At 43.1% G+C, this 11182-nt stretch overlaps 1 protein-coding gene across 2 annotated transcripts in view; it reads left to right on the top strand.

The window, feature by feature from the left end:
• The window catches only part of TEX14 (testis expressed 14, intercellular bridge forming factor), an 87065-nt gene that overhangs the window by 56346 nt on the left and 19537 nt on the right, over positions 1-11182 (top strand). Inside the window, exons 14-20 of one of the 2 annotated variants that reach the window (XM_021704099.1) lie at positions 339-445; positions 2674-2799; positions 2999-3087; positions 4155-4424; positions 5285-5385; positions 7333-7452; positions 9061-9127. In XM_021704099.1, the coding sequence (XP_021559774.1) occupies positions 339-445; positions 2674-2799; positions 2999-3087; positions 4155-4424; positions 5285-5385; positions 7333-7452; positions 9061-9127 (880 nt within the window). The remainder of the gene's footprint in view (positions 1-338; positions 446-2673; positions 2800-2998; positions 3088-4154; positions 4425-5284; positions 5386-7332; positions 7453-9060; positions 9128-11182) is intronic. The other variant, XM_021704101.1, reaches the window with a different exon arrangement.

The raw sequence follows: 11182 nt of genomic DNA on the forward strand, positions 1-11182 counted from the left end.
CTCCATCCTAGGACTAGAGGATCATTACCTGAGCCACAGGCAGACACTTAACCACTGAGCCACCCAGGCACCTGAAAGTTATTGGATTTTTGAAGTCTGCTTTGTCTGCTCATTCTTCCCTTGCTCCCAGTCTGGACTGGGTTTCTGGGGACCAGTATTTCTGTGTAAAGACCTCCAGCCAAGAGATGAGTTACTAGATATGAAATATGCAAAAGGAAATCGTCTTAGTAGGTCTGGTTATTTCTGCACATTTAGTAAGAATGGCTTGAAAAATAGAATGTGAGAGTGAAGAGGAATTCCTTCATCAAAGCACTGAAACATGTTTACTGCTTTTTAAGCTGCCAACTTGTTGTGGACCTGGAAAACAGAGCACAAGTGACCAATCACAGCCCATCCAAGGAGCCAAATGTAGTTTGGAAAGGAACAGGACCCCAAATACCAGTAGGTGGGTTAATATTTTGTTCTTTGTGTCACCATGCCTTTAGACTCCCACGTGACCCCAAAGCCACTTAATGATCTTCACGTGTCTTGTGACAAAGAGACTGTGAGTGATGAAGAATACTAACACAGAAACAGATCTTGGCAGGTTTTCTCCTTCAGGTGAGCAGAAAGAGCCACGTAACAGAAACCTGTAGGAGAAGACATCAAAGGTAAAGTAGCTAGCAGGTTAATCACACAGAACATATCGTTTGTCAAAAGCAAAGCACCTTGCCTTTCCAAAGCTAGCCAGATTGTTTTTCTTATAAAAAGAAATGCCAGGTATTCCATTTGTCAGTGCTCCAGAAACCAAACTATTTGGAAGCTAGGGTTGTTCAAAATAAGCATCCCTGACTCCAGAGCAGGGGTTGAACAGTTTAACTGTTACCATGCAGCCAATGATTTCCATCCAGATGAATGAAATGAATTGGCTTCAGCACAGATCATAGGAAGGAGAGCATATGTGTACACTGACTTTTTAAGAAGTTAGGTAAAACAGATTTTATTTTGCATAGGGGCAATTACTAAAGGTGTTTCAAGATAGACTAGTCTATCAATTTCAGCTTTACTTTTTTGTGTTTAAATGGTAGCTTTTAATCCATGGCTTTGAAGTCAGTTCTCCTGGAAAAAAGTAACTTTTTGTTTTTCTCCTAGTGGTGACTGAGACTAATGACAAGAGTTTGCTGTTCCTTTCACGTTAGTAAACGTGTTCACTAGGGAGAATCAAAGAAAATACCCAGACATTTTAGTTCAGTGTATTTTACCTTTACAAAGGGAATTATTGGAGAACCAACTAACTGGCATCAAAGGGGTTAGAACTCACATCATTGAGAGAGGCAAATGGGGTGATAGTATGGCCATTAGATGACAAAGCAAAGCCATAGTTGTGGCCTCCGCTACACCCATTCATCCTGTTCCCCCAAAAGAACAAAAGACAGACCAAAGAAAAGTTTGACATTTTGCTACCAATCCACCTAATCTTTTTGTATGCTTTTAAAAGATATAATTATATGCATATAGCTACATTTATTTATTTAGAAGTAGGCTCCACACCCATTGTGGAGCCCAACGCAGGGCTTGAGCTCACAACCCTGAAATCAAGACCTGAGCTGAGATCGAGAGTCAGACGCTTAACCAACTGAGTCACCTAGGTGCCCCCATATAGGTACTTTTATATCCTGATTATTCATCTTACATTAAAACAAGAGCATTCTATCCCACATTATTAAAAAACATCCAGTGGCGCCTGACTGGCTCAGTAGGAAGAGTATGCCACTCTTGATCTCAGGGTTGTGAGTTTGAGCCCCATGTTGGGTGTAAAGATTACTTAAATAAATAAAGATTTAAAAAAAGAAAACATCCTGTAAATTTGAACTTGTTGGATGTCCCCCATTGTTGAATTTTAGGTTGTTTCATGCTTTTATCCATTTTGAATAGGGCTGCAGTGACTTGGCAGTGCAGCTTTCTCTGCTCTTTGGATTATGTCCTTGACAGATTGCCGGAAGCAGAGTTAGTAGGTCAAAGGGTTTAAACATTTTAAAGATACTTGATAGCTGCTGCCAAATTGCTCTTTAAAGAAGCCAGTCAGATCTGACCTTTCCAGGTCAGCAGTCTCTCTGTGTTCTGGTCCAGTGGGGAAGTAGGGCATTCAAGATAAGGAGGAATTCGTACATACGCCACAGGTCACATGTTTTTGAGGAGTTACTTTAATAGACGATGAGATGTATATATGATCATGGATATGTGGAGGAAGAAGGACTCCCTTGTTTTTCAGATGAGGGAACTTGGTCCAGAGAGATTGAAGTATGCCAGAGGCAGGCAGCCGGTTAGTGGCAGGTAGGGTTCGAACTTAGACTAGGCTGAAGAACTCTGAATGTTCTTCAGGCTTGCTGGTGCTTTAAGGCCATGTTTGCAAATATTAGTTATTGTGCTCTCACTGATACGCAGGTGCGCCTTTTACCGGAGAATTCTGTTCAAAGGGTAGGAACAGTTACTGAACCATCACCTGTGTTCTGTGGCATTGTTAGGGTGGGGGGCTCTGCTAAGGCTCAGAAGTCTGGTGAAACTGGGTTTCAATTGTGGGTTTCTTCTTCCTGTGAAAATTTCTCAAGAGTACTTTTAGAATCATGAAATCTGAACTTGGAAACTGAAAAAAATACCTTAGAGGTCTTCTAACCCAGTCTTTTCATTTCTTAGCCAGGGAAGGCCTAAAGAGTCCAGTGCCCGAACCAAGCTGACTCAGCTTACTAGTGCACTTGTTACTGTGTCAAGCCACCCCAAGGGACCTCCTGTGTCATCTGGCCCTGGCCAGGGCTCTACTAGGTAGGCTCGAGTGGTCTGAACGTTGGGGAGTCTGGCGCCCTCTGGTGGTAAGCAGGAGTCAGTGCAGTCCCAGGAATGGCTCTGAGTAGGGGTTGGTCCTCTGGATGGGCTGGAGGGCTCTGGTTTGCGTCAGGAACTTGAGCAAACTGGTGTATTTGTGTCCACCCTGCTCCCCTTCCCCCAAACCTATACAATTTAGGATCAGTATGGAGTCTGTCTCTTCTGAAATCTGTAACGCAAAGTCAAGAAATAATGAAGATGATGGAGAGGTATACTTGAAATGGAAAAGTGAGTAAAGAGTCATAGGTTCTGTTGGGCCAGATGAAATTTAAAGTCTATTTCTAACCTGGTTGTTATCTCTAAGTACACAGCCTGTATGGCACCAGCCTCCCACATTCTTTTCTTCTGTTGGCTCATTCCAGTTTAAAAGCAAGACCTTTCTGATTACAAATTGCAGAAAGGAAATGCTTTTCTCTTTCTTCTTCTTCTTTTTTTTTTGTTTACCTCTTAGTCAGGAAAGATAAGCTTTTATTAAGATGGGTCTTTTAACATTGTTTAAATGAACATGTTTTGTGTTACTAGTCCAAAGAAAAGAGACTGTCAAGCTTGCCACTGTGTATACCGTACTGTTCAGTGATTTATTTTTCTGGGAAAAACTTTATTCATTTCTAGACTTTATAAGAAATATTTCCATTATATATATATATATATATATGCATATTTATAACAAGTGTAGCAAAACAATACACAGTAGAAATTTAATGTGTAACATTCATTATGAAAGTAGAGAGCATGCAGTGTCACTTTTGCATATCCTGTGGGCATTTCCTTTTGTATCAGTTTTTACAGTGTGTTTTTTAATACTTATGTTAAATGACATTAGCAAAAGTATAGAACATTTGGAATGAAGACATGCCCATGCAGATACACATATAAAAATACACATACACACACACACACACACACACACACACACACCCACATGAGCTCTGCCTAGTCTAGAGAGGCTAGACAAACTCAGATAGAATCCTTTCCATTAGTCTCTACAGACTGGGGGCTGCAGATGTTATTTTCTTATAAAATCTTCACAGCAAGAAGGTCTATCTACAAGTTCTCTGCTACCTTCCATTCCAAAATTCAGAAATGAACTGAAATCCTGTCCTCCCCTCTGTTATCAGTTCTCTTCTCCCTTCCCCTTCAGGCCAAATAGGGCAAGCTAAGGATGACGCAGTTCTAAAAAGGCAACTATTGTGACAATATGAGCTCTAAAATATTATATAGCTCTTTAAGAAGCAAAAGCTTTTGTTTCTAATGTTCAGAGTTCTCTTGTAAATGCTGCTTTCCCTTCTGTCCAGTGGAGGTGAAAGATATGGCAGAGAGAGCAGCTACTGGGCAGCTGGTGGTACCACCTTGGCATCCTCAGAGTAGTGTGACTTCAGAGGGTGAGGCGAAGAATGTGCCTGATCCCCTGCTGAGGGACCCTGAGAAAGTGGGCTGGCAGTGCATTGTAGAGTATCCCAGGAAAAATGATGAGCCAGGAGGAAATGGCAAGTGTGACGAAATGGACAACAGTGACTGTGACAGTGACCAGCATGGCAGACAGCCTGGGCCTCGAACCTGCACCAGTAAGTTCAGTTGGAGGAATTGGGATAGGTGAGCTCTATCAAGTTATTAGCTCTCAAAAATAAGTAAGCCTCCTGGCATATTTCCTTTGCTTGGTCATCTCTCCTTTCCCTTCCCTCTGGGAACCCTGAGTTGCAGGGAAAAGCAGCATACCCTTTTGATTCCACTGTCCTTCCTGAAGGTAAAGAAATCCAAAGATTCGTGAGTTTTTCTGTTACTGGAGCAGACCCATTTGCTCAAAGGAAGTAAAATAATCTCTATACAGTGACCCTGTTCCTGGCTCTAACCTGGCGGGGAAATGAACCTTTCTTACCTGAGTGCAGTGGTAGATGGCCATTCCCTACTGCCCATTTCCTTGCATTGCATTTTAAGCCAGAAAAACTCCACTGGCTCCCAGAGATTCTGTGCGAGAAGAACCTGGAGACAAATGGCATTGACTGTCATCACTTTATAGATTTTTAGGTTAAAACTGAAGGCCATGTAGTTCCACTGGGTAATTTGCTTGCAAGCAGGGCATGGAATATTATTTCACAGTTGTTTACAAATCAAAGAAAGATGCATCTAAAATTATCACTTATCTTAGGTAGAAAATCTACTGGCTTGGGCTCTTTTAGTTTTTAGAAACTGTTCCTTTTCAAGCATTGATCTTGAATGGGTGGGCAAAAGGATGATGATACAGGACCGGGTGTTGGGGCCAGGCCAAACTAACAGTCTCCATTCTCTGGACTGAACCCCACTAATGGGACATGGCCACCCTCGGCAGAGTAGTCACGCATCTCTCCTCTCACTCCACTCTTCTCCCCTTCCATGCCATCTAAATACCACTGAATGACTATGGCCCTGGTTGTGTTAAAATCATTAGGTATCAGGCACCTGTCTCCCAGAAAAAATGAGCAGCCAGAACATAGTGAAGTCTTTCAAGCAAGTTCTGATGCATCTGTGGTCGTTGAGAAATCTTATAGCGTAAGTAATATGGCCCTGCAGAGCCAGGTGGAACCCAAGGATCTAGTAAAGTAGAACTGAGTTGTTATGTATTATGCCAGTGAATTAATATCTGTAGTAGTTCATTTTTGTTGGAGTATGTGCTCTCAAGTCTCTGACATGAATGAAGAAGTCTTTCTTCCCTGCCTAAATACTTTTTGAGTCAGTTCAACTCAAAGCACTGTGTATCTTGGAGCTTGTGCAGAACACAGACAAGTGTCAGATTCAGGAAACCCTTAAGCTTCTTGTCTAGTTGGATAGATAAGACCAACTCTGGAAGCTCAATGTGAGGTCAGTTATCAAAGCTCGTGGCCCAGCAGCTGACTGATTAAAGTAGGAAGAGCAAGGCCAGGGTTGTGATGAGAGTGCCTTCATCTAGAATGTCCTCTAAGACCCAAATTCACCTCTCAGCGGAAGGCACGTGTTCACGTCTGACAACTGCACCTCAGCAGGATCAATGCATTTAGGCTACAGCCCTGCTTCAGGGGTTTAACACATCCTTGAAGCATGCAGTTGGGCCACAGTCCAGTCAGGCTAAGGAACCAGAATTTTTTTTTTTTTAAGATTTTATTTATTTATTTATTTATTTATTAGAGAGTGAGCGAGAGAGAAACAGCATGAGAGGGGAGAGGGTCAGAGGGAGAAGCAGGCTCCCCGCTGAGCTGGGAGCCCAATGTGGGACTCGATCCCAGGACCCTGGGATCATGACCTGAGCTGAAGGCAGTCACTTAACCAACTGAGCCACCCAGGCGCCCAGGAACCAGAATTTTTTATCATTATGATATGAGGACACAATCACTTAAAGAATATAAACAGGAACTGAAAATGAAATAATATAAAAATACAATTGTGATAACATTTAAGGTCTTTCAACGAACATGCTGTTGTATTTAATCATAGCACAGAAACCACTCACAAGGACAATTTAAGACAATTTATTCTTTTTCTTACATGGGGCCTGGAAGGATAGGCCCTGTTAAGCATACTGGCTTGGCTGGAGAAGCAGGTCTGTCAGGGAAGTGGGGAGGGTATGTGAGGCCAGGCTTATCTAAGAAGTTTCAATCTGATATGAGAGGTAAAGGGGAGCAGCTGCTACGCGTGCGGGAAGAGAAGTGTGTGGCGGAAGCGGCATCCAAGTAAATAAATCACAAAACCTCTGCCAAGAGATGACTGAAGGTGTGGAGAGGAGTTAGTTGCCTGCCATGTGGGGACCAGGGCCTGAACATGGAGAAATGAGCAGAAAAGGAAGGGGGGAAACAGAGATGCTAAAGAAATCACTGGTACTTTTGAATTTTCAAGTTTTATTTTTATTATTGAGATTGCATTGCTATTTTTTTCAAAAGATTTATTTATTTGAGAGAGAGCACGTGCACAAGCTGGCGTGAGCAGGGGCAGAGGGAGAGGGAAAGAGAGAATCCTCAAGCAGACTACCCCCTGAGATCGAGACCTGAGCCAAAATCTAGAGTCAGATGCTTATCTGACTGAGTCACCAGGTGCCCCTGCATTGCCATTTTTAACATCATGTTCCTTCACTTGCTTTTAAACTGTAGCACCCACGGGACTCCTCAGTCTGGAGGACGAAGCATCTGTGGCTGTTCAAGCTCAGTCCCAGCTTGAGTTGTCTAGGGCCTTTCTTCTTAGAGTTTCAGAGCAGAAAAGTCGCCCAACTCCCTCCCCATCCATTGTACAGATGAGGATGTGAGTCTCAAGACTGTCATTTGCCTCACTTGCTGCAGGGGGTGCATATCTCACTGCGGGGAAGGAGGGCAGAGGCAGGTGTGCAAGCAGGCAGGGAGGGCTGGCTCAGGGAGTGTCACCCTGACTGCTGGGTAATGTTAGATAACCCCATTATTAACACTGCATCCAAATATAAAGGGATTTGTTTATAATGAACACCAACCTAAAAGTGATTTCCTACATTATTAATAGGATCAGTCTGTGCGATCAACTTGTTCACCAGAATCTTCTGAGGACATAACAGATGAATTTTTAACTCCAGACCATGAATATTTTTATTCCTCAACTGCTCAAGAAAACTTAGCTCTAGAGGTAAAAACCACTGTTTAGGGTAAAGTACTTTTCAGCTTTCTCTATTGCCTTCATTCTTTTAAATTATTTTTATTGAGAAAAAATAGCTTACATATAAAAGTGTATAATGTTGACTTAGCAGTGTTTTCATGTTTTGAAAAGACTTCTGAAAAATAAGATATTTGAGAATGGAAGGTCATATGCAGTTTCTCCCAAAACTGTGATTCCTGCATTTGTACAGTACTTAGTACTTTTTTTCAAAACACTTTTCTTCATGTTACCTAATTCACATACTCTTCCTGTGGAGAAGAGAAGAAGGCCTGCTGTTTTTCCTCTGTGTGAAGAAGTGGTGATCCCCACATGTAGGGAATTAGCCCTGGCCTGCCACGTTTCAGTGGTGGGAGAGCCAGGATCAGAGGCCAGGGCTCAGCATGAATGTGATGCTGGGCAGTGCATGGGGCTTTCTCGGGAACCTGCCTGGCTTTGGCAAGCATCTGTTTGTACAGGGTATTTTCATTTGTAAAATGAAGCTGCTTGGATTTTCTTATTTATGTATATAATTTCTGCCTCGTCTTCCTACTAACCTACCACCGTTTTTGGACCTTTTACCAATATGGAAGGTGGGGTGGAGGAAAAGGAGGAATTGATTGTATGTCTCAAACACGACCTTTGACTGATAAGAATTCAGTGATGCAACAAAAGCATCATTTCCACTGTTCTGCACTTCTGATAACTCAGAGCAGTTTTTCATTATTAATCCTTCACCTGTTCTTGACTTTCCTGTGAGCAGACTGTGATGTTAAGAAAATCTTTAATAAAAAGATACAAAATATATATACACACGTACATATGTATACATACATATATGTGTGTGTGTATACATACATGAAGTGTAACATAGAGAAAAGTACACAGCTCTTATGTGTGCAGCTCATGGACTTGCACAAACTAAACACATTCATATAACCAGTACCCAGATCAGGAAGTAGTCCTCCAGAAGACCGCCCCCAGGCCTCCTCCCAGTCACTGCACCCTCTCAAAGGAACCAGTATTCTGGGCCATTTTTCCAACCTTCTTTGACTTTTCTTTTTTTCTTTTTCCCTTATGTTATTTATTTATTTATTTAAAGATCTTATTCATTTGAGAGAGAGAGAGAGAGCGCACACACAAGTGGGGAGGAGGAGCAGAGGGAGAGGGAGAAGCAGACTCCCGGCTGAGCAGGGAGCCTGATTGCGGGGCTCGATCTCAGGACCCTGGGATCATGACCTAAGCCGAAGGCAGATACTGACTGAGCCACCCAGGCACCCCCCAACCTTCTTTGGCTTTTCTGGTGAAGGTCCTAAGAATCAAAACATCTTTGTTGGAAGGCTGGGGAGAGGAGGGGATAATAACATAAAGAAGGGAAAAGTCACACAATTCCTCCTCACAGCGGGAGGCAGGGGAGGGCTTGTTGAGGAGGGACATAAAGTACAAATGATCCTTAATGTCTTCGAAACAGGTTTGTTCTTTTTCTATTAAAGATAGAAAGATTTTCAAGGTTTAAGAACATCAAGAAATTCTCCCTCTACCTTTGGATTATATGTTGGCCTCCAGTGACCCTTCTTCCTTTGCTCTTTTATTCTTTTGTAGACCTCAAGCCCCATAGAAGAGGACTTTGAAGGAATACAAGATGCATTTGCCCAACCTCCAGTCTCTGGTAATAAGCTCTTAAGGCAGATTCCTTTTCACTTGCCTTCACTTTCTGTTGGATGACAGATCTTTAGAGCTGGAACAGTCCTTAGAGATAATCTCCTCCAGGCCTTCGATTTTGCAGATGAGGGAACCTAGGCTCAAGGATTTCCCTTCATTAGAATTAATCTCCTGCCCCTTACCAGCCTCCTGACAGCCACATATCATATTATCTGTCCTCCCCTTGCATTCTTAGAGTATATGTTTAGTGGTTGCTCTGCTGCTCCCCCTCTTCCCCCACTTTCCCCCTCCTCCTCCTTCTCTCCTTTCTTCTTCTTCTTTTTTCCCCCTCTAGTCTTTCATTAGATTTCTGACCCCTTCGTGGCACATTGCAGGTTTTTGTTCATCTTGTTCATCTTCACTGAGCTGACTTGAGGGATTTGCCCAGGCCATACAACTGGTTTTTGACACAACAAAAACTAGAACTTGCTCTTCATGTCCTTCTCCACCCCAAAAGGCATTTTCCTTTGCTTGTTTAGCTTCTTGGCAAAGAGTTAATAACAGCCAATAGTACACAGTCAACATAACATTCTTGCCTTGGGAGGCCTTGGGTTCTATATAACTCAGCAACTGCTTTCCATTAACATGGGAGGTTAACCTTGGATCAGCAGCCTGGGTGTGGCACAAGATAAGATATAAGTGAACCACTGGTTCTGATACAGACATTGTAAAAATTGTGCACTTTTACTCTTTTAAGGTATACAACCATCTATTTTAAAGCCAGAGTTGCCCACCTACTGAGCCATGTAGCTGTTTGTGGTCATGTCTCAACATTCTGAACCCAGGCATGGTGGGCTTGGGTTCTGAACTTACTCCCTTCCTCCTGCTGCACACTCTGTCTTCTGTCTCTAACCTGATTCATGCCCCTGTCACAGCCAAGAGCATTTTTTTTTTTTTAAGATTTTATTTATTTATTTGACAGAGAGAGACACAGCGAGAGAGGGAACACAAGCAGGGGGAGTGGGAGAGGGAGAACCAGGCCTTCTGCGGAGCAGGGAGCCTGATGCAGGGCTCGATCCCAGGACCCTGGGATCATGACCCGAGCCGAAGGCAGACGCTTAACTGACTGAGCCACCCAGGTGCCCAGCCAAGAGCATTTTAAGAAGCAATGAGCTTTTAGATGAACATTTAAATCCTCAGGACAACATGTATTAAAAGTCCCCAGACGTGGGTCTTGGGTCATCCATTTCTTTCTGTGGAGCCTCTGCCCATGATCATGTTCTGTGTGAGCCTGGCCTGCACATAGACATTTCACTTCTGTTTCGAAGAGGGTTGAGTGGGATAGAGAAATTGTGGGGCAGGTAGGTTAGAAACCCAGGGCTAGTTTGATACAAACATCTGAAGTACACGAAGAAACCTCTGATTTCCACTCATTTCCTGCTTTCGGCCTTTCTCTCCCCCCTTTTCCACTAGGGCTCTGACATATACCCCTTCCATATCAGGTGATATCACAGGTAACAATTGGACACATGTTGGGTTCCGAGCCCAGTTCTGCCACTGATTTTTTTTTCCCCCATGCATGACCTTGGGAAAGTCATTTCACCCCAGGCCCCACTCTCCCTTTGTATAAAATAAAGGTGAGAGACTCTAAAATCTCTTAAGTGTTCTTCCAGTTCTAATTGTACTTATTAGGAATTCCTTTATGCTTTCTAGGTGTTTATGCTTTCTAGGTATTTGAAAGAGGGTCACGGGAAGAAGAACCCCAATGCTTCTCTACTGATGGGGTTTCAGACCTCCTTGGTACCTGCTAAAGGTGACACTGTGTTGGTGGGCCTCCCCATTGCCCACTAGACCACGTGTTCCTAAGGAATGGCAAGGGGATCATGAACATTTGCCAAGAGGGCAGGCTGCTCTGTCTGTCTCCTTCTCTATAAACCAGAGCAGTATAGTGGTGGGAAGGAAAATAGATAGTGGCCCTGTCTGCCCTGAGGTCTGCAAAGTATCTTATTGAGAACTTGTGGGGGAGTAACTTCAGACACTTGATGTCAGGGAGAACAGAAGATAGTTGAATTAGTTGTGACCC

Source organism: Neomonachus schauinslandi, chromosome 15, assembly GCF_002201575.2.
Source record: "Neomonachus schauinslandi chromosome 15, ASM220157v2, whole genome shotgun sequence".
NCBI classification, from domain to species: Eukaryota; Metazoa; Chordata; class Mammalia; order Carnivora; family Phocidae; genus Neomonachus; species Neomonachus schauinslandi.